The sequence below is a fragment of the Ranitomeya variabilis genome, chromosome 2 (assembly GCF_051348905.1).
Source record: "Ranitomeya variabilis isolate aRanVar5 chromosome 2, aRanVar5.hap1, whole genome shotgun sequence".
Taxonomy (NCBI): Eukaryota; Metazoa; Chordata; class Amphibia; order Anura; family Dendrobatidae; genus Ranitomeya; species Ranitomeya variabilis.
The window spans coordinates 194,817,812-194,841,052 of NC_135233.1; the positions used below are offsets into that span (position 1 = coordinate 194,817,812).

The 23,241-nt window shown below is 46.8% G+C and overlaps 1 protein-coding gene across 1 annotated transcript in view; it reads right to left on the reverse strand.

The window, feature by feature from the left end:
• BTK (Bruton tyrosine kinase) overlaps positions 1-23,241 on the reverse strand; it is a 336,320-nt gene that overhangs the window by 193,090 nt on the left and 119,989 nt on the right. Inside the window, exon 4 of the mRNA XM_077283385.1 lies at positions 72-137. Coding sequence (XP_077139500.1) covers positions 72-137 — 66 coding nt within the window. The remainder of the gene's footprint in view (positions 1-71; positions 138-23,241) is intronic.

Consider the following 23,241-nt stretch of genomic DNA (forward strand, 5'->3'; position numbering starts at 1 on the left):
TGCAATTTATTTCTTGGAATATAGGTCATAATGATGAGTTCATGGAAAGTATGTTGCAGAATGTGTCTTACCTGAAAAGGGTACGGAAACCGCTCAATGATACAAATCTGTTCAGTATCTGCAAATTCGTCCCTTGTCTGAAATAACAGGAAAAATTCTTAGTTACAGTATGTTAAGAAAACACAGACATTTTTAAATGTTATAAAATTTAGAGATGACAGATGACAACATTTGGTTTCCGCCAATATAGAGAGAGTCCCAGTTATTTAGATCTTTGTTGTTCACGCCCATATTCTTTTTAAATGCGGTAATACGTGCTTGTTACAACCTATGGGTAAGTTCACACAACCGATTTCTCCACATATGTGAAAAACATGCCGATTATTCTGATTAGAGTTTGATCGCCAGTTTTTACAGTACGTGGAGGGAAAAAAAAGAAAAGTTTATACACGTTGTTCTTTCTGTCAGTCCTTAAAAAATTGGACCTCACTGGTATGTCATCCAAGTGTAGTCGGATTTTTTTCATACACCCTTATACTTGCATTGCTGATTTTGATACGGCCCCTCTGATCAATATTGAACATGTGTCTGATTTTTTCCACAGACCTCAAAGTCCAAAGAAAAAAATCGGACATGTGCACAGCCTCATAGAATATCATAGTTGCACTTCCTTTAAGCTTTTGGCTAGCTATTTCCATATATATATGCTGTGACAGGGTCACTGGCAATGTATGTGAGGGGAGATATGTGTAAGGAGGTTGCTTTCCCTGCTCCTTGCCTGGAACCACTTAGCCAGACAGCTGGGTTGTTGGGGGGAAGACTTTCTGCCCTGGACAGAGGGGACAGGTTGACTGCTGGGAAAAGAGAGGGGAGTGGTCAGAAAAGTGCGGGAGAGAGAGCGCACCAGAAAGGGGACAGCGTGCCAGAGAGAAAGCAGGCTGCAGCGCCGCGCTCCCCATGACAGAGTGCTCCCCGTGAGGGCACTGAGGCTGAGATACCCACCAGAGTGACGGCTGGATGTGAGGGTGTAGATTTGGAAGCCTCCAGAAACAGAGACAGTGACTGTGCAGCCCTGGTGACCGCAGTGACAAGCAAAGAATCCCTGAGTGTGATAAGTAACTACCCAGAGTGTGTGTGACAGCGTTAGTACAGGGAGACTGTCAGCCTGGTGCATAGAGGCTCTTGCAGAAGGGACGAGACTAGTGATGTGACGTTCACGAACGAGCCGACTCAAAGAGCCGGCTCTTCACTGTGAACGATATGAGCCGACACCTGTCAGTGAGCCGCTTGTTCTCTAGTGGCTCTCTGCTCTCCTCCCTTCCCTATGCTGCTGACATCAGCCTGGTGGTGGAGGGGGAGGAGAGGAGCCAGGAGAGACTGTGTGCTGGAGGGGGAGAGAGGAAAGCTGCTGCTGAAAGTACTCAAATCCAAAAATAAGTCTAGAATTGCCATGAAAAACACGCAACAAGACTCAAACCACAATGTTCAATAATATTAAATGCAGTAATGTTTATTAATAATTACAAGATAACAATAATAATTTTTACCAGCAAAAAAACCTCCAAATGTAAATGGAGCGTATATATCCACATAACATCAATAAAAAAAACTATCTGAGGAATCAATAGCAAAAAATGCCCATACAAAATCTTTCTTTTAATGAGCTGCAACCTGTCAGAAAATGTGACAGTGGTGCACAGAGCTCAATGAGCATCGGTGGTGGAATAAATAGAGCTTTAATTAGTTAATTACTGCCACACAGCATGTATATTAGCGCTCACTACCTCTATCAAATTGTACCGATAAAGATTACAATTACAAAGTGGACAGGGCAAGCTAAGGAGAAACTCACATGAGGTATGATGTCCGTGTCTCCGTTCCTATACCCCGTTGCACATTTTTTGCATTTGTTTGATGTTCTTATAATGAAAAAGAATATAAACAATGTTAATCTGTTAACTAGAAGGTTTTGTGTCATTATTTTGGTGAGATTACTGAAGAGCCGATTCAAGAGCCGAAAGAGCCGGCTCTTCTTGCTGAGCCGAGCCGAAAGAGCCGATTCCCAAAAAAAACCCCGAAGTCCCATCACTAGACGAGACTGTGCTATTTCCTGGTTTCACTTTCACTTTGCGAAGAACAGATTGCAGAGAGACTTAACCCCGGATCTTCCAGGAGACACAGAAAAGACCAGAATCTCAAGCCCTGCTGGTGACTGCATCCACGTTGGTAAAAGGACCCTCCAGTCAGGATCTCCATGGACTGATAAGTTACAAGAACACTCGTTAACCCTTTCGTTTCCGTTTAACTGTTTACTATTGTTTTACCTCTATTAACCCCCTGTTTACTCCCTGCGAGGAGAATCTACTCCTGTTAATAAATTCCCCTCAACAGTTGGTCTGTCTGTTCCATGGTGACATACGCAACCCTGCACTCTATTACACTTGGCGTAGTCGGCAGGATGTCACACGGTAGCGCGGAAGGGGCAGACCAAGCAGTTGATGGAGGTCCCAGGTCTAGCATCTCCCTGGGAGCCATGTTAGCTAACCTGCCAAGATTTTCAGGGAGTAATGTCATGCATACCTCCCAACCGTCCCGATTTCAGCGGGACAGTCCCGCTTTGGCAGCGGGGTCCCGCTGTCCCGCTTCGGGCATTTAAAATCCCGAATTTGCGGCCGCCGGTGAAGCCCCGCCCACTTCCGGGACGTAGAGAGAGCCCGATTAGTAAAAGTCAGAGTCCGGGACAGCGCGTTCGTGTGTGACAGCGAAGACAGCCAATCAGGCTCTGGGAACATGACTGACCACGCCCCATCTGCCAGGCGCTCTCCAGCTTTACCTTCTGAGTGACGGATTCATCGCATCAATGAGCACACGACTTGGGAAAGCCCGCCCCCTGGGCGTTACCACGGCAACAAGACTGAAGGGAGCGGCGGAGCCGGGAAGAGGTGAGAGAGGGCCTGGGGATGTAGGAATGGGTTAAATCCGGGTCACTTATTACTGGGGTGCCGTGCGGTCCTGGGCAGAGATGTCCGGCGGGTGGTGCACAGGGCCCCGCCTGGTTGCCGGGAGGATGGAGCGTGGCCAGGACGAGGCGTGTGAACGCGGCTCTGTGTGGTGTCCGGGGATCGCACCCGGCTCTGTAATTGGCGCAGTCTGTGGTGAAGGGGTCTGTGTCTGCGGAGGGGGCATGGGAAGGGTTAACGGATTAACACGTCCGCCGCCGGAGGCCACACATGGGAAGTCCGGGAAAGTCTGGGCAGAGGACCATTCCCCAATAACCCAGGGGGCAGGGCGACCCCCGGCCATCCGGGCACCTGTGTGGTAGCTGTCACCTGCCCAGTGACATGGGGGAGCTCCTGGCACTCCAGGACTTAGAGGGGCTGCCCGCCATATGGAGACCCCTTCTCAGAAGCTGTAGACCCATGTAAGATACAGACCCCCCTTGTAGCCTCATTGGCGCCGCTCCAGTATTGGGGTGTTCATGCGACATAATCGGGGGCTGCAGTGGTCACGCCGTGAGTTTCATCCCAGGGACGTGTGAGCGCTGCAGCCAATCGGGACCACATTTTTTTTTAGTAGAGATCTGAGAAACCCAGTGTAGGAACCATATGTAAATCACGCTGGCAGTGCACTGGGGTGTGTCAGTGGCCTGCTTCATCCACACCCCCAGTGCACATCCAGCCTGATTTACATACGGCTCCTACACTGGATCTCTACATGAAAGGTACCATTTCTATTGGCCACAAGACCCCAGTAAGGCCAGGAGGCCAAGGTATCTGACCTCTGGACTCAAATAGCAAAACCTCTGGATCTGAAGACCCTCTTACTTATATCTGTGCTGTACCCTTCCTCTGACTAAATCGACAACTGGGCGTTATCAGAAAGATGTGTCCCTACACAGTCAGCTCTGATTGGACGTCGGACTGTGTGGTCACGCCCCTAACTGACCACTAGCTGTACTGCTGTGTGCTCTGTTGTCCTGCAGCGCCTCCACAGGGGAAGTGAAGCATTACACAGTGCCTATTGATACCAGTGGATTACTGACTACCATTTATTAGCTCAAAATTCCGTATTAGGTTGCGGCCAATGGCCATTGTACAGTATGGAGCGTCGTGTGTGGCCATATTTTTTTGTTCATAATTATTGTTAACGAAACATTGTGATCAGAAGTGCTAAATGGGTGTGGTTGGGGCGTGGCTAGTTGTGAAATGGGTGTGGCCTAAAATTTGCCGCTGCGCGCTACGCGCGCCGCTGACTTTGTCCCTCTTTCCCTTCCCCTAAAGTTGGGAGGTATGGTCATGTTGTGGGGTTGGACGGAACGCATCCGAGGGATGATGCGGGTGCATCCTATGACACCGGCTCTGCAGGCTGAAATTGCTGTGATGGCCCTAGAGGGGGATGCACGGGACTCTGTTATGCTCAAACCCCCCCAGGCGAGAGATACCCTGGACAAAGTATTATGTATACTTGAGGAGACGCATGGGGACCCCACTGACGTAGGGGAGCTGCGCATGCGACTGTTCCGCCGGGTACAAAGAGAGGGGGAGACCGTGACGCAATATATGAACGCACTGCAGGAGCTTCATACTGCCATTATACGGAAGGACGGCATAGGTGTGGGGTCAGTTGACGTTGTGCTGCGAGACCAACTGGTGACAGGCTTGCGAGATGTGTTGATGAAACAGGCCCTGCGAGAGCGCACGCGCGTAAAGCTAGATATGACTTTCTCTGAGGTCGGGAGTGAGGCACGCACGCGTGAGCAAGAGCAAGGGGTGATAGAGCCAGTGGGAAAGGTATGGAGCAGGGAGGTAACAGCCCCTCAATGGGTAGAAGACTTGAAGAAGGAGGTTAAGCGAGTCCATGAGGAGGTGGCTGAATATAAGAAGATCCCTGCTGCAGAGTACAGCCCTCTAGTGCGAGAAAGAGAGACCGCCCCCCAAAGTGAGACTAGTGCCGCTCGGCGAAGACGACTGCCTAGATGCTACAACTGCGGAGCACCCAGTCACAATGAAGAGGAGGCGATGTGGACCCGAGATTCCCAGCTGAAGATAAGAAGAATCTGGGAGGAGATTGAGAGTCTGGGGAAAGCCCTTACTGCTGTTTTGGGGACCAGCGGCATATCCCGAGGTAACGTGCGGAAGCCGCCAGAAAAAGATATAGGAGAGGTGCGCCACATAAAGAAGGCTTCGGTGGCGGCCCCAGAGTGTAACTCTGTATCCTGGGATGAAGAGCAACCGCAGATGAGAGATGTCCCCTGCCGAGGTCGACGATCCAAACTGAAGCGCCCTCCAGACAGACGCAGACGTGAGTGCTGGACGTGCAGAAAGGTGGGACACATGTCCAGAAATTGCCCTACCCGAGAAGAGCGGTGGCAGAGATCCGCTCACCCCTCTGAGGGTCCTGCTAACTGGAGGGAATGTCGCCCCTGGAGGGAATGGTACGGCAGGAAGAGAAGAGTTCCACCTAGGACAAGACAGTACCACAATGTCGGACGCCAAGGAGAGGTGGAGAAGGTGTCAAGCATCTCTGGTGAGACTCAGACCGGCAGGAAGAAAGTGACGTTCTCTCGGGAAGACCACCAAAGTGCTTTACTAGGGTTGAGCGAAACGGGTCGATCATTTTCAAAAGTCGCCGACTTTTGGCTAAGTCGGCGTCTCATGAAACCCGATCCGACCCCTGTGCTTGTCGGCCATGCGGTACGCGACTTTCGCGCCAAAGTCGCGTTTCAATGACGCGAAAAGCGCCATTTCTCAGCCAATGAAGGTGAACGCAGAGTGTGGGCAGCGTGATGACATAGATCCTGGTCCCCACCATCTTAGAGAAGGGCATTGCAGTGATTGGCTTGCTGTCTGCGGCGTCACAGGGGCTATAAAGGGGCGTTCCCGCCGACCGCCATCTTACTGCTGCTGATCTGAGCTTAGGGAGAGGTTGCTGCCGCTTCGTCAGAAGCAGGGAGAGCGTTAGGCAGGGTCCACTAACCACCAAACCGCTTGTGCTGCAGCGATTTCCACTGTCCAACACCACCTTCGGTGTGCAGGGACTGTGGAAGCTATTTTTTTTTTTTTTTCCCCTCAGCGCTGTAGCTCATTGGGCTGCCCTAGAAGGCTCCGTGATAGCTGTATTGCTGTGTGTACGCCACTGTGGAAACCAACTGCTTTTTTCAAAGCACATATCCTCTTGTTCCTTCCTTTCTGCACAGCTATCTTTTTTGTTTGTCCACACTTTTTATTTAATTTGTGCATCAGTCCACTCCTATTGCTGCCTGCCATACCTGGCTTACATTACTGCAGGGAGATAGTAATTGTAGGACAGTTTTTTTTTTTTTTTTTTTTTTTTTTTGTGGGAGATTAAGATTGGCATTTCTGCTACAGTGCCATCCCTGTGTGTGCCATCTCTCACTGAGTGGGCCATAGAAAGCCTATTTATTTTTTCCGTGATTTGTGTTCTAAAATCTACCTCAACACAAAAACACTACATCAATCAGTGGGAGAAAAATATTGGCCTCAGTCAGGGCTTGTGTGCCACTGCTGTGTGTGCTATCTCTCATTCAGTGGGCTATAGCAAGCCTATTTTTTTTTTTTTTTTTAATATTATTTGGTTTCTAAAGTCTCCCTGAAAAAAAAAAAAAACCTAAAAAAACAGTGGGAGAGTAATATTGCCCTTTCAGCTTGTGTGCCAGTCTTGACTCCTGGGTGTGCCACCTCTCTCCCTCTCATTCAGTGGGCCATAGAAAGCCTATTTATTTTTTTTAAAAAATATTATTGGGTTTCTAAAGTCTCCCTGAAAAAACAAAAAATACATAAAAAAACAGTGGGAGAGTAATATTGCCCTTTCAGCTTGTGTGCCAGTCTTGACTCCTGGGTGTGCCACCTCTCTCCCTTTCATTCAGTGGGCCATAGAAAGCCTATTTATTTTTTCCGTGATTTGTGTTCTAAATTCTACCTCAACACAAAAACACTACATCAATCAGTGGGAGAAAAATATTGGCCTCAGTCAGGGCTTGTGTGCCACTGCTGTGTGTGCTATCTCTCATTCAGTGGGCTATAGCAAGCCTATTTTTTTTTTTTTTTTTTTTTTTTTTAATATTATTTGGTTTCTAAAGTCTCCCTGAAAAAAAAAAAAAAACCTAAAAAAACAGTGGGAGAGTAATATTGCCCTTTCAGCTTGTGTGCCAGTCTTGACTCCTGGGTGTGCCACCTCTCTCCCTCTCATTCAGTGGGCCATAGAAAGCCTATTTATTTTATTTTTTTAATATTATTTGGTTTCTAATTCTCCCTGAAAAAAAAAAAAAAACCTAAAAAAACAGTGGGAGAATAATATTGCCCTTTCAGCTTGTGTGCCAGTCTTGACTCCTGGGTGTGCCACCTCTCTCCCTCTCATTCAGCGGGCCATAGAAAGCCTATTTATTTTTTTTTAAAAATATTATTGGGTTTCTAAAGTCTCCCTGAAAAAACAAAAAATACATAAAAAAACAGTGGGAGAGTAATATTGCCCTTTCAGCTTGTGTGCCAGTCTTGACTCCTGGGTGTGCCACCTCTCTCCCTTTCATTCAGTGGGCCATAGAAAGCCTATTTATTTTTTTTTTTAAATATTATTGGGTTTCTAAAGTCTCCCTGAAAAAAAAAAAAAAACCTAAAAAAACAGTGGGAGAGTAATATTGCCCTTTCAGCTTGTGTGCCAGTCTTGACTCCTGGGTGTGCCACCTCTCTCCCTCTCATTCAGTGGGCCATAGAAAGCCTATTTATTTTTTTTTTAAAATATTATTGGGTTTCTAAAGTCTCCCTGAAAAAAAAAAAAAAAACCTAAAAAAACAGTGGGAGAGTAATATTGCCCTTTCAGCTTGTGTGCCAGTCTTGACTCCTGGGTGTGCCACCTCTCTCCCTCTCATTCAGTGGGCCATAGAAAGCCTATTTATTTATTTTTTTAAATATTATTGGGTTTCTAAAGTCTCCCTGAAAAAACAAAAAATACATAAAAAAACAGTGGGAGAGTAATATTGCCCTTTCAGCTTGTGTGCCAGTCTTGACTCCTGGGTGTGCCACCTCTCTCCCTTTCATTCAGTGGGCCATAGAAAGCCTATTTATTTTTTCCGTGATTTGTGTTCTAAATTCTACCTCAACACAAAAACACTACATCAATCAGTGGGAGAAAAATATTGGCCTCAGTCAGGGCTTGTGTGCCACTGCTGTGTGTGCTATCTCTCATTCAGTGGGCTATAGCAAGCCTATTTTTTTTTTTTTTTTTTATATTATTTGGTTTCTAAAGTCTCCCTGAAAAAAAAAAAAAAACCTAAAAAAACAGTGGGAGAGTAATATTGCCCTTTCAGCTTGTGTGCCAGTCTTGACTCCTGGGTGTGCCACCTCTCTCCCTCTCATTCAGTGGGCCATAGAAAGCCTATTTATTTTTTTTTTTAAATATTATTGGGTTTCTAAAGTCTCCCTGAAAAAACAAAAAATACATAAAAAAACAGTGGGAGAGTAATATTGCCCTTTCAGCTTGTGTGCCAGTCTTGACTCCTGGGTGTGCCACCTCTCTCCCTTTCATTCAGTGGGCCATAGAAAGCCTATTTATTTTTTCCGTGATTTGTGTTCTAAATTCTACCTCAACACAAAAACACTACATCAATCAGTGGGAGAAAAATATTGGCCTCAGTCAGGGCTTGTGTGCCACTGCTGTGTGTGCTATCTCTCATTCAGTGGGCTATAGCAAGCCTATTTTTTTTTTTTTTTTTTATATTATTTGGTTTCTAAAGTCTCCCTGAAAAAAAAAAAAAAACCTAAAAAAACAGTGGGAGAGTAATATTGCCCTTTCAGCTTGTGTGCCAGTCTTGACTCCTGGGTGTGCCACCTCTCTCCCTCTCATTCAGTGGGCCATAGAAAGCCTATTTATTTTTTTTTTTAAATATTATTGGGTTTCTAAAGTCTCCCTGAAAAAACAAAAAATACATAAAAAAACAGTGGGAGAGTAATATTGCCCTTTCAGCTTGTGTGCCAGTCTTGACTCCTGGGTGTGCCACCTCTCTCCCTCTCATTCAGTGGGCCATAGAAAGCCTATTTATTTTTTTTTTTTAATATTATTTGGTTTCTAATTCTCCCTGAAAAAAAAAAAAAAACCTAAAAAAACAGTGGGAGAATAATATTGCCCTTTCAGCTTGTGTGCCAGTCTTGACTCCTGGGTGTGCCACCTCTCTCCCTCTCATTCAGCGGGCCATAGAAAGCCTATTTATTTTTTTTTAAAAATATTATTGGGTTTCTAAAGTCTCCCTGAAAAAACAAAAAATACATAAAAAAACAGTGGGAGAGTAATATTGCCCTTTCAGCTTGTGTGCCAGTCTTGACTCCTGGGTGTGCCACCTCTCTCCCTCTCATTCAGTGGGCCATAGAAAGCCTATTTATTTTTTTTTTAAAATATTATTGGGTTTCTAAAGTCTCCCTGAAAAAACAAAAAATACATAAAAAAACAGTGGGAGAGTAATATTGCCCTCTCAGCTTGTGTGCCAGTCTTGACTCCTGGGTGTGCCACCTCTCTCTCTCTAATTGTGGGCCATAGAAAGCCTTTTTTTTTTTTTTTTTTTAATATTATTTGGTTTCTAAAGTCTCCCTGAGAAAAAAAAAAAAATAAATTAGGTGGGAGATTAATATTGACATTAGTGCTTGAGTGACAGTCCTGCGTGTGTGTCATCTCTGTGATTTTGTGCCACAGAAAACAGAGTGTGTAACATTGTGCCTGATTTTCCTTGTGGTCTCACCAACCTGTTAAGGGATATTGAAATCATACTGAAGTTATAGCTCACCGTGTAAGTTGTTTGACAGCAACAAATAAAGTTACTTTGGTTAAGATTTTAAAACAATGAGGAAGTCTGGTGCAAGAGGTCGTCGTGGGCGTTCATTGTCAGCTGGTAATGATGGTAGTGGTAGAGGAGCATCAGGTGGTCGTGGGGATAAAAATATTCCACCTAAGTCTGGAGCTGTGGAGCCAGTTTCGTCGTCAGGCTACACAAGGCCTCGAACGCTCTCTTTTCTGGGAGTAGGAAAACCGCTTTTAAAGGCGGAGCAGCAACAGCAAGTTTTGGCTTACATTGCAGACTCAGCCTCTAGCTCTTTTGCCTCCTCTTCCGAAACTGGTAAATGTAAAAGCAGCGCGTCGCTTGTGGATGTTCACGGTCAGGGACAAGTCGCTTCCTTGTCCTCCTCAGCAAAAACTACAACAAGAGAGAAGGATGCAGCAGGCGACACAACGGGTCACTCCATGGAGCTCTTTACACATACCGTCCCTGGCTTAGAAAGTGAAACATTTAACAGGCCATGCCCATTACAAGTATATTCTGACATGGAGTGCACTGATGCACAGCCACAGCCAGAGTACTATGCTGCTCCTTTGACTCAGACCACCACATTGCCCTCTCAGGGTACAGATCCACAATCAGACCCTGATGAGACTATGTTGCCCCGCCACGAACGCTATACCACCGACCGACACAGTGACACAGACGAAGTTGCACACGAGCTCGAAGAGGAGGTAATAGATGACCCAGTTATTGACCCCGATTGGCAGCCATTGGGGGAACAGGGTGCAGGCGGCAGTAGTTCAGAAGCGGAGGTGGAGGAGGGGCCGCAGCAGGCATCAACATCGCAACAGGTTACATCTGCCGGGCCCGTATCTGGCCCAAAACGCGTGTCAAAGCCAAAACCTGTTGGAGCACAGCGTTGCCATCCGGTTAAAGCTCAGTCTGCAATCCCTGAAAAGGGATCCGAGTCTAGGAAGAGTGCAGTCTGGCATTTTTTTAAACAACATCCAACTGATCAGCGCAAAGTCATCTGTCAAAAATGTTCAACTAGCTTAAGCAGAGGTCAGAATCTGAAAAGTCTAAATACTAGTTGCATGCATAGACACTTAACCACCATGCATTTTCAAGCCTGGACTAACTACCAAACGTCCCTCAAGGTTGTAGCACCCTCGGCCAATGAAGCTAGTCAGCAACGCAACATCCCTTCCGTCACTGTAAGGCCACCATTTTCCGCACCACAGGCAGTATCTGTGCAGGTTTCTTTGCCAGCCAAAAGCAGTCAGGGTCAGGGAATCACCAGTTTTGTAGGAGGAAATATTGCATCTAGGGCACCGGCGGAAACAATACCGTCTCCAACCGTCTCTCAGTCTGCCATGTACACCGGCACACCCGAAAGTTCCACGATCTCCAGCTCTCCAGTCCAGCTCACCCTACATGAGACTCTGGTTAGAAAAAGGAAGTACTTATCCTCGCATCCGCGTACACAGGGTTTTAACGCCCACATAGCTAGACTAATCTCGTTAGAGATGATGCCCTACCGGTTAGTTGAAAGCGAAGCTTTCAAAGCCCTGATGGAGTACGCTGAACCACGATACGAGCTACCCAGTCGACACTTTTTTTCCAGAAAAGCCATCCCAGCCCTGCACCAGCATGTTAAACAGCGCATCGTCCATGCACTCAGGCAATCTGTGAGTACAAAGGTGCACCTGACTACAGATGCATGGACCAGTAGGCATGGCCAGGGACGTTATGTGTCCATCACGGCACACTGGGTGAATGTGGTGGATGCAGGGTCCACAGGCGACATCAATTTAGGGACAGTTGTGCCTAGCCCACGGTCTAGGAAACAGTTGGCTGTAGGCGTTCGCACCCCCTCCTCCTCCTCCTCCTCGTCCTCCTGCAGAAGCTACAGCTCTTCCACAGAACGCAGTCTGCCAACCACTCCATCGGCAGATGACACTGTTGCACACCAGTTGTCCCATTATGGGCCAGCTACTGCCAAGCGTCAGCAGGCTGTATTGGCTATGAAGTGCTTGGGCGACAATAGACACACCGCGGAAGTTCTGTCCGAGTTCTTGCAACAAGAAACGCAGTCGTGGCTGGGCACAGTAGATCTTGAGGCAGGCAAGGTAGTGAGTGATAACGGAAGGAATTTCATGGCTGCCATCTCCCTTTCCCAACTGAAACACATTCCTTGCCTGGCTCACACCTTAAACCTGGTGGTGCAGTGCTTATTGAAAACTTATCCTGGGTTCTCCGACCTGCTCCTCAAAGTGCGTGCACTTTGCTCACATATCCGACGTTCGCCTGTACACGCCAGCCGTATGCAGACCTATCAGCGGTCTTTGAACCTTCCCCAGCATCGCCTAATCATAGACGTTGCAACAAGGTGGAACTCAACACTGCACATGCTTCAGAGACTGTGCGAACAGAGGCGTGCTGTTATTTATTTGTGGGAGGATACACGGGCAGGCAGTAGGATGGCAGACATGGAGTTGTCAGGTGTGCAGTGGTCTAAGATACAAGACATGTGTCAAGTCCTTCAGTGCTTTGAGGAATGCACACGGCTGGTTAGTGCAGACAACGCCGTAATAAGCATGAGCATCCCCCTAATGCGTCTGCTGATGCAAAGTTTGACGCACATAAAGGAGCAGGCGTCTGCACCAGAGGAAGAGGAAAGCCTTGATGACAGTCAGCCATTGTCTGGTCAGGGCAGTGTACAGGACGAGGTAGCGGGCGAAGAGGAGGTGGAGGACGAGGAGGATGATGGGGATGAGTATATTTTTAATGCCGAACCTTTCCCGGGGGCACAGGAATTTGGTTGCGTGTCACGGCCGGGTTCTGGTTTTTTGAGGGACACAAGTGACGTAGATTTGCCTGCAACTGCCCCTCAACCAATCACAACCGGAGATTTGACAACTGGAACTTTGGCCCACATGGCGGATTATGCCTTACGTATCCTAAAAAGGGACACACGCATTACGAAAATGATGAACGATGACGATTACTGGTTGGCCTGCCTCCTTGATCCACGCTATAAAGGCAAATTGCAAAATATTATGCCACATGAGAACTTGGAACTAATATTAGCAACCAAACAATCAACTCTTGTTGACCGTTTGCTTCAGGCATTCCCAGCACACAGCGCACGTGATCGTTCTCACACGAGCTCCAGGGGGCAGCAGACTAGGAGTGTTAGGGGTGCACACATCAGAAGTGGCATTGGACAGAGGGGTTTTCTGACCAGGTTGTGGAGTGATTTTGCTATGACCGCAGACAGGACAGGTACTGCTGCATCAATTGAAAGTGACAGGAGACAACATTTGTCCAGTATGGTTACTAACTATTTTTCATCCCTTATCGATGTTCTCCCTCAACCGTCATTCCCATTTGATTACTGGGCCTCCAAATTAGACACCTGGCCAGAATTGGCAGAATATGCATTGCAGGAGCTTGCTTGCCCGGCAGCAAGTGTCCTATCAGAAAGAGTATTCAGTGCTGCAGGTTCAATATTAACCGAAAAAAGGACTCGTCTGGCTACCCAAAATGTTGACGATCTAACATTCATTAAAATGAACCACAACTGGATTTCGAAATCTTTTGCCCCACCTTGCCCGGCCGACACCTAGCTTTCCTATGAAAAGCTCTTGCCTGTGAATTACTTTTCTAATGTCTAATTTGCTGCAGCTGATTGTACAGCATACGACATGTTTACACCTCCCTAAATGGCAAAACTCCCCACACGGGGCCGTGGTATCGCGACTTGGCGCAAGCACCCGTGAGACTGCTGTTTGTCTGAAGAGGTGGGTGTGCTCGCTTTTGGTTGACGGCATTGCTACTGGGTCCCTCATAGTACAATGTAGTGTCTCTGGCGGTGGTGGTGCGCACCCAACGTCAGACACACCGTTGTAACATGAGGGGCCCTGGGGCGGTCCCGCCGGCCTCAAGAGAGTTCCCCCCTACCCCAGCTCAAAATGTGCTCTACCACGTGCAAAATTATGTCGCACAGCTCCACCAATCTTTAGTCTATTCGCTGACATCATTCAATGTCTGGCACTGACAATACAAATTTGTAGACATCTATGATGCAACTTAAAGTAGTCTGTGTCTGTGTCCTATATTGGCACCATTAAATAGTTACTGCCAAATTACTATGTCAGAAACTCAGTAGATGAGCCCACCCCTGTACCTAAGTATGCCACCTTTTTTTTTTGTTTTGGTTGTTTTGCGAGACATTAACATCTATTTATATTTTGGGAGTACTGGGACAGACACTCCTTGCACTACTCCTCCACTCACCACCAAGCTGCCTGTGTATCCATGTAACCGCTGTAAAACTGCCATGAGCCTATTGTTTGTTATTTTAGGCCTTTGATAGCCTGTCTGCGGCCCCTACTTGCAATACTCCTCCACTGACCACCAAGCTGCCTGCCCGTGTATCCATGTAACCGCTGTGAAACTGCCATGAGCCTATTGTTTGTTATGTTAGGCCTTTGATAGCCTGTCTGCGGTCCCTACTTTAAATACTCCTCCACTGACCAGACCACTGCTGCCCGTGTACCCCTGGAACCAATTATAAAGTGCCTACAGCCAGCCCATTTTCTTATGTTAGGCCTTTGAAGCCTGTCTGCGGTCCCTACTTTAAATACTCCTCCACTGACCACCAAGCTGCCTGCCCGTGTATCCATGTAACCGCTGTAAAACTGCCATGAGCCTATTGTTTGTTATTTTAGGCCTTTGATAGCCTGTCTGCGGCCCCTACTTGCAATACTCCTCCACTGACCACAATGCTGCCTGGAGTGCCTGCCTGTGTATCCATGTAACCGATGTAAAACTGCCATGACTGCCTACTGTTTGTTATTTTAGGCCTTTGATAGCCTGTCTGCAGCCCCTACTTGCAATACTCCTCCACTGACCACCAAGCTGCCTGCCCGTGTATCCATGTAACCGCTGTGAAACTGCCATGAGCCTATTGTTTGTTATGTTAGGCCTTTGATAGCCTGTCTGCGGTCCCTACTTTAAATACTCCTCCACTGACCAGACCACTGCTGCCCGTGTACCCCTGGAACCAATTATAAAGTGCCTACAGCCAGCCCATTTTCTTATGTTAGGCCTTTGAAGCCTGTCTGCGGTCCCTACTTTAAATACTCCTCCACTGACCACCAAGCTGCCTGCCCGTGTATCCATGTAACCGCTGTAAAACTGCCATGAGCCTATTGTTTGTTATTTTAGGCCTTTGATAGCCTGTCTGCGGCCCCTACTTGCAATACTCCTCCACTGACCACAATGCTGCCTGGAGTGCCTGCCTGTGTATCCATGTAACCGATGTAAAACTGCCATGACTGCCTACTGTTTGTTATTTTAGGCCTTTGATAGCCTGTCTGCAGCCCCTACTTGCAATACTCCTCCACTGACCACACCAATGCTGCCCGTGTACCCCTGGAACCTATTTAAAAGTTCATAGAGCCTAGTTATATATTTTATTTACTATTAATAAGGCCATGATGGACTACGCTGTACCACGCTACAAGCTAACCAGTCGACACTTCTTTTGCGAGAAAAGCCATCCCAACCCTCCACCAGCATGTAGAAGACCGCATTGTCCATGCACTCTGGCAATCTGTGAGTACAAAGGTGCACCTGACAACAGACGCATGGACCTGTAGGCATGGCCACGGAAGATTACGTGTCCATTACGGCGCAATGGGTTAATGTGGTGGATGCATGGTCCACAGGGGACAGCCTACTAAGTCTGTCTGCAGTCCCTAATTCAAATTGTCCTCCACTGTCTAAATCGGAACTTCCACCTTCTGGCTTTCGGCCTATAGTATCAGAAATTAAACTGCATTTGGCCTTCAACTTTGGTTAGGGCCTACTAACGGCTTCTGCCCCTCCCTGGTGTTGCCCTCAACTAAATAAAGCTGAGCTTCAACCTTCCGGCTCTCATTATGTGGTTTAAAAAAAAAAAATGGTGGTTAGGGCCTACTAACGGCTTCTGCCCCTCCCTGGTGTTGCCCTCAACTAAATAAAGCTGAGCTTCAACCTTCTGCTCCAAATTACCATTTTAAAAAATGCAATAGGCTTTTCAGGCCTACTAAAGGTGTCTGTCTGTGTGCCCCTCCCTGGTGTTGTCCTCAACTAAATAAAGCTGAGCTTCAACCTTCCGGCTCTCATTATGTGGTTTTAAAAAAAAAAATGGTGGTTAGGGCCTACTAACGGCTTCTGCCCCTCCCTGGTGTTGTCCTCAACTAAATAAAGCTGAGCTTCAACCTTCCGGCTCTCATTATGTGGTTTTAAAAAAAAAATGGTGGTTAGGGCCTACTAACGGCTTCTGCCCCTCCCTGGTGTTGCCCTCAACTAAATAAAGCTGAGCTTCAACCTTCTGCTCCAAATTACCATTTTGAAAAATGCAATAGGCTTTTCAGGCCTACAAAAGGTGTCTGTCTGTGTGCCCCTCCCTGGTGTTGTCCTCAACTAAATAAAGCTGAGCTTCAACCTTCCGGCTCTCATTATGTGGTTTTAAAAAAAAAATGGTGGTTAGGGCCTACTAACGGCTTCTGCCCCTCCCTGGTGTTGCCCTCAACTAAATAAAGCTGAGCTTCAACCTTCTGCTCCAAATTACCATTTTGAAAAATGCAATAGGCTTTTCAGGCCTACTAAAGGTGTCTGTCTGTGTGCCCCTCCCTGGTGTTGTCCTCAACTAAATAAAGCTGAGCTTCAACCTTCCGGCTCTCATTATGTGGTTTAAAAAAAAAAAATGGTGGTTAGGGCCTACTAACGGCTTCTGCCCCTCCCTGGTGTTGCCCTCAACTAAATAAAGCTGAGCTTCAACCTTCTGCTCCAAATTACCATTTTAAAAAATGCAATAGGCTTTTCAGGCCTACTAAAGGTGTCTGTCTGTGTGCCCCTCCCTGGTGTTGTCCTCAACTAAATAAAGCTGAGCTTCAACCTTCCGGCTCTCATTATGTGGTTTTAAAAAAAAAAATGGTGGTTAGGGCCTACTAACGGCTTCTGCCCCTCCCTGGTGTTGTCCTCAACTAAATAAAGCTGAGCTTCAACCTTCCGGCTCTCATTATGTGGTTTTAAAAAAAAAATGGTGGTTAGGGCCTACTAACGGCTTCTGCCCCTCCCTGGTGTTGCCCTCAACTAAATAAAGCTGAGCTTCAACCTTCTGCTCCAAATTACCATTTTAAAAAATGCAATAGGCTTTTCCGGCCTACTAAAGGTGTCTGCCCCTCCCTGGTGTTGTCCTCAACTGAACAAAGCTGAGCTTCAACCTTCCGGCTCTCATTATGTGGTTTTAAAAAAAAAATGGTGGTTAGGGCCTACTAACGGCTTCTGCCCCTCCCTGGTGTTGCCCTCAACTAAATAAAGCTGAGCTTCAACCTTCTGCTCCAAATTACCATTTTGAAAAATGCAATAGGCTTTTCAGGCCTACTAAAGGTGTCTGTCTGTGTGCCCCTCCCTGGTGTTGTCCTCAACTAAATAAAGCTGAGCTTCAACCTTCCGGCTCTCATTATGTGGTTTAAAAAAAAAAAATGGTGGTTAGGGCCTACTAACGGCTTCTGCCCCTCCCTGGTGTTGCCCTCAAGTAAATAAAGCTGAGCTTCAACCTTCTGCTCCAAATTACCATTTTAAAAAATGCAATAGGCTTTTCAGGCCTACTAAAGGTGTCTGTCTGTGTGCCCCTCCCTGGTGTTGTCCTCAACTAAATAAAGCTGAGCTTCAACCTTCCGGCTCTCATTATGTGGTTTTAAAAAAAAAAATGGTGGTTAGGGCCTACTAACGGCTTCTGCCCCTCCCTGGTGTTGCCCTCAACTAAATAAAGCTGAGCTTCAACCTTCTGCTCCAAATTACCATTTTAAAAAATGCAATAGGCTTTTCAGGCCTACTAAAGGTGTCTGTCTGTGTGCCCCTCCCTGGTGTTGTCCTCAACTAAATAAAGCTGAGCTTCAACCTTCCGGCTCTCATTATGTGGTTTAAAAAAAAAAAATGGTGGTTAGGGCCTACTAACGGCTTCTGCCCCTCCCTGGTGTTGCCCTCAACTAAATAAAGCTGAGCTTCAACCTTCTGCTCCAAATTACCATTTTAAAAAATGCAATAGGCTTTTCCGGCCTACTAAAGGTGTCTGCCCCTCCCTGGTGTTGTCCTCAACTGAACAAAGCTGAGCTTCAACCTTCCGGCTCTCATTATGTGGTTTTAAAAAAAAAATGGTGGTTAGGGCCTACTAACGGCTTCTGCCCCTCCCTGGTGTTGCCCTCAACTAAATAAAGCTGAGCTTCAACCTTCTGCTCCAAATTACCATTTTGAAAAATGCAATAGGCTTTTCAGGCCTACTAAAGGTGTCTGTCTGTGTGCCCCTCCCTGGTGTTGTCCTCAACTAAATAAAGCTGAGCTTCAACCTTCCGGCTCTCATTATGTGGTTTAAAAAAAAAAATGGTGGTTAGGGCCTACTAACGGCTTCTGCCCCTCCCTGGTGTTGCCCTCAAGTAAATAAAGCTGAGCTTCAACCTTCTGCTCCAAATTACCATTTTAAAAAATGCAATAGGCTTTTCCGGCCTACTAAAGGTGTCTGCCCCTCCCTGGTGTTGTCCTCAACTGAACAAAGCTGAGCTTCCACATTCTGGCTTTCGCCCTATACTATCAGATATTAAACTGCATTTGGCCTACTAGTGTGGTTAGGCCCTTGAAACAGTGTCTGCTGCTCTTGGGTTTGCTACTCCACTGAACAAAGCAATGCCGCCTGTTTAGTCCTGTTACCAATTTTGAACTGCATGTAGCCTACTTTATTCTTTGGCCCTATATCTGTTTCCTCCTCATCCTGCCCATTGCCCAGCCACTGCTAAATGAGTCTGCTGGTACATTGACCTAGACCACTACATTCCCCTTGTACTCTACACAGCCAGAATCTGTCCCTGCTGAAAGTAAGGTTCCCCTTCCCGCATGTTATACCACCTTACACAGGGACAAAGAGGAAGGTGCAGATGAAAGTGCAGGTTCCTTCATCAGGTGGGGGGGCATACTCGTTGGCGACGTCACTGGCACAGGGCCCCTCAGAGTACGCAAAAGTGTCGCTGCTGGTGGGAGGCGCCCCCGCCATGCAAACACACCGCCGTACTTTGAGGGGCCCTGTGCCAGTGGCAATGCGAACGAGTGGGCCCCCCCTGCTTGCTCAGGATCACAGCACTTGCAACTTTTAAATACTTACCTTTCCCTGCAACACCGCCGTGACGTAGTCCGCATTTCCTGGGCCCACGAAAAACTTGAGCCAGCCCTACTCCCCCCACAACTTTCCCCCAATTCCCTATGCCCAACTATTATTATACAGTTAATTAAGATTGGCAAGCTTCAGAAACAAGAATGGATGTTTTTGGCATTAAAATGGGCACTGTAGGTGTTTTCCTGGCCTCCACTCACTGCCGACTATGCTTCCCCATTGACTTGCATTGGGTTTCGTGTTTCGGTCGATCCCCGACTTTTAGCGATAATCGGCCGACTGCACTCGACTCGACTCTGGACAAAATCGGGTTTCCCAAAACCCTACTCGATCTTAAAAAAATGAAAGTCGCTCAACCCTATGCTTTACTACTCTGTCCAGCACGAGTTCCTGAAGGAGAGAAAGTGCCAAGTGTTCCTGCGACACTCGTTTTCAATGTCCGAGCCGATGAGGAGGAGGAACCACTGATGTCGTCCCCCGAGGTGAAGAATGTGCTGGCTGTCAGCTCACCAGTTCCTGATCGGACAAGGGAAATGGAGCAGCTGTGTGAGACAGGGCGTGTGGCTGAGAATACCTGGGAAGTGAAGCCCGCAGAGCCCGGCGCAGATGACAAAGAGTCCGGCCTGCATGGTCTTAATTCATCTGACTCAAGGTTTGACAAGAATGCTCCTGTCAAAGAGAGGGGGAGCTATGAAGAAGAATTGCGTGTACTAAGCCCCCAAACTGAGGAGCCTGAACAAGAAGTCCCTAAAGTTTCCGATAACGACAAGGAGGAGGATGAATCATCTACGCAGACATCTGCTAGCGGCAAAGCTAAGAAGAAGAAGAAGAAGACAGCAGTTGTTGATGACGCCGAGAAAGCATATCTCAACCTGACTGATGAGCAGCTCCTAAACCATTTAGTCTTGGAGTATCTACAAGAAGAAAGGCAGAAGGAGATGCGAGAATCGCAGGTATCTGACTCCCCTCCGAAGAACAAAGAGAAGCACGAAGAGTCCTCGCCCGGGAATGGCGAGCTTTAAGAGAGGGGGAATGTAAGGAGGTTGCTTTCCCTGCTCCTTGCCTGGAACCACTTAGCCAGACAGCTGGGTTGTTGGGGGGAAGACTTTCTGCCCTGGACAGAGGGGACAGGTTGACTACTGGGAAAAGAGAGGGGAGTGGTCAGAAAAGTGCGGGAGAGAGAGCGCACCAGAAAGGGGACAGCGTGCCAGAGAGAAAGCAGGCTGCAGCGCCGCGCTCTCCATGACAGAGTGCTCCCCGTGAGGGCACTGAGGCTGAGATACCCACCAGAGTGACGGCTGGATGTGAGGGTGTAGATTTGGAAGCCTCCAGAATCAGAGACAGTGACTGTGCAGCCCTGGTGACCGCAGTGACAAGCAAAGAATCCCTGGTGACCGCAGTGACAAGCAAAGAATCCCTGAGTGTGATAAGTAACTACCCAGAGTGTGTGTGACAGCGTTAGTACAGGGAGACTGTCAGCCTGGTGCATAGGAGCTCTTGCAGAAGCGAGGAGACTGTGCTATTTCCTGGTTTCACTTTCACTTTGCGAAGAACAGATTGCAGAGAGACTTAACCCCGGACCTTCCAGGAGACACAGAAAAGACCAGAATCTCAAGCCCTGCTGGTGACTGCATCCACGTTGGTAAAAGGACCCTCCAGTCAGGATCTCCATGGACTGATAAGTTACAAGAACACTCGTTAACCCTTTCGTTTCCGTTTAACTGTTTACTATTGTTTTACCTCTATTAACCCCCTGTTTACTCCCTGCGAGGAGAATCTACTCCTGTTAATAAATTCCCCTCAACAGTTGGTCTGTCTGTTCCGTGGTGACATACGCAACCCTGCACTCTATTACATATGTGTCACGAAAGTTGCTATCTTCTGAGATGTGAAACCCATAAGTTTCTCTCTAGCATGTTATGTGCTGAGAGGGGTCAATCGGCCATGACAGGGTTGGGTTTTTTGTGAGTGGCTGTAAGAGATGGGTGGGATGGTTACTCATCATATCTACTCCCCAAGGGTGTGGTTCGGGAAGTTATATTACCGAACATTGAGGTTTTTTCGGTTTGTGTGTTTAGAGACAGGGAAGTCTCCAGTCTCGAGCTCCTGTGGGAGCTGGACTTTGTTGTATCCTGAGAGGGTGAATCCCGCAGGCATATGGACTGTGCTATAAGTTATCATTTGTTTTGCCATTATGCCAGAAAGGGCATGTTTTTTTTGTTATACTCTGCACTGGTTTATGCCGTGATTTAACCCCTTAGTGACGGAGCCAAATTTTTGAAATCTGACCAGTGTCACTTTATGTGGTAATAACTCTGAAACGCTTTAACAAATCCCAGTGATTTTGAGAATGTTTTTTCGTGACACATTATACTTTATGATAATAGTAAATTTAGGTAGATATTTTTTTTATAAATAAACACAAAACCTATCAGAAATTTGACAAAAATGTTAAAAAATTAGCAATTTTCAAACTTTTAATGATTATCCCTTTAATCCAGATAGCCATACCACAGCAAAACATTAATAAATAACATTTCCCTGATGTCTGCTTTACATCAGAACCATTTGTAAAATGTTCTTTTTTTTAGCATTTTAGGAGGTTTAAAAATGTAGCAGTAATTTTTCATTTTTTCAAATAAATTTACAAAATTTATTTTTTTAGGGACCTATCCATGTTTGAAGTGCCTTTGGGGGTCCCATATATTTGGAACCCCCCCAAAAGTGATACCATTTTAAAAACAGCACCCCCTGACATATTGAAAACTGCAGTCAGGTAGTTTATTAACCCTTCAGTTGCTTTTCAGGAATTAATGTAAAGTGACGACAGAAATGAAAATGTGTATTGTTACCACCTAAATGCCTCTAACTTCTGAACAGATTACTACAGCTGGCAGACTCTTAGGGTATGTTTCCACGTTCAGGAAACGCTGCGTTTTTGACGCTGCGTTTTTCCGCAGCGTCAAAAACGCAGCGTCCAGATGTTACAGCATAGTGCAGGGGATTTCATGAAATCCAGACTCCACTATGCGTTAAAAAACGCATGCGTTTTTGCCGCGAAAACGCATGCGTGGTGCGTTTTTTCGAAACGCAGCATGTTGCTACTATGAGCAAAACACGCAGGTACACCGCAGGTGACCTGCCAGTGACCTCAGGTGCAGTTTTGGTCAGGATTTTACCTGCATAAAATCCTGACCAAAGCCTGAAGCAAAACTGAACGTGGAAACATACCCTTAGGGTATGTGCACACGTTGCGGATTTCTTGCAGAAAATTCCTGAAGAAAACCGGAAATTTTCTGCAAGAAATCCGCATTTTTTTTTTTGCGTTTTTTTTCCGTTTTTTTCGCGTTTTTTTAGCATTCTGCAAGCGTAATTAGCTTGCAGAATGCTAAAGTTTTCCCTGCGATCTGTAGCATCGCTTGGAAAACTGACTGACAGGTTGGTCACACTTGTCAAACATAGCGTTTGACAAGTGTGACCAACTTTTTACTATAGATGCTGCCTATGCAGCATCTATAGTAAAAGATAGAATGTTTAAAAATAATAAAAAAAATAAAAAAATGCTTATACTCACCCAGACATCTCACCGGCGTCCGTTCCGTATAGCTGGTCTGTGCGCACAGGACCTCCCGTGACGTCACGGTCACGTGAGCGGTCACATGACCGCTCACGACCAATCACAGGACAGTGACGTCATTCGGCGAGGTCCTTCAGCGCACACCAGGTACAGAAACCGAACGGCAGCGTGCGAGGAGGCGGCAAGACATCGAGGGTGAGTATAGGACTGTTTATTATTTTATTTCTTATTTTTTGACCACTTATATGGTGCCCAGTGCGTGGAGGAGAGTCTCCTCTCCTCCACCCTGGGTACCAACCGCATATAATCTGCTTACTTCCCGCATGGTGTGCACAGCCCCGTGCGGGAAGTAAGCAGATCAATGGACCCCTAGGTGTGCGGAATCCCTGCAATTCCGCATTTTTAATGAACATGTTGCTTTTTTTTCCGCTATGCGATTTTTTCGCGGAAAAAATCGCAACATTTGCACCAAAAATGCGGAATACCCTGTAAATAATAGGAGGCTTATGTAAGCGTTTTTTTTCGCGTTTTTATCACGTTTTTATAGCGAAAAAACGCGAAAAAAACGCTAACAATCCTGAACGTGTGCACATGGCCTTAGGGTATGTGTCCACGTTCAGGATTGCATCAGGATTTGGTCAGGATTTTTCATCAGTATATAGG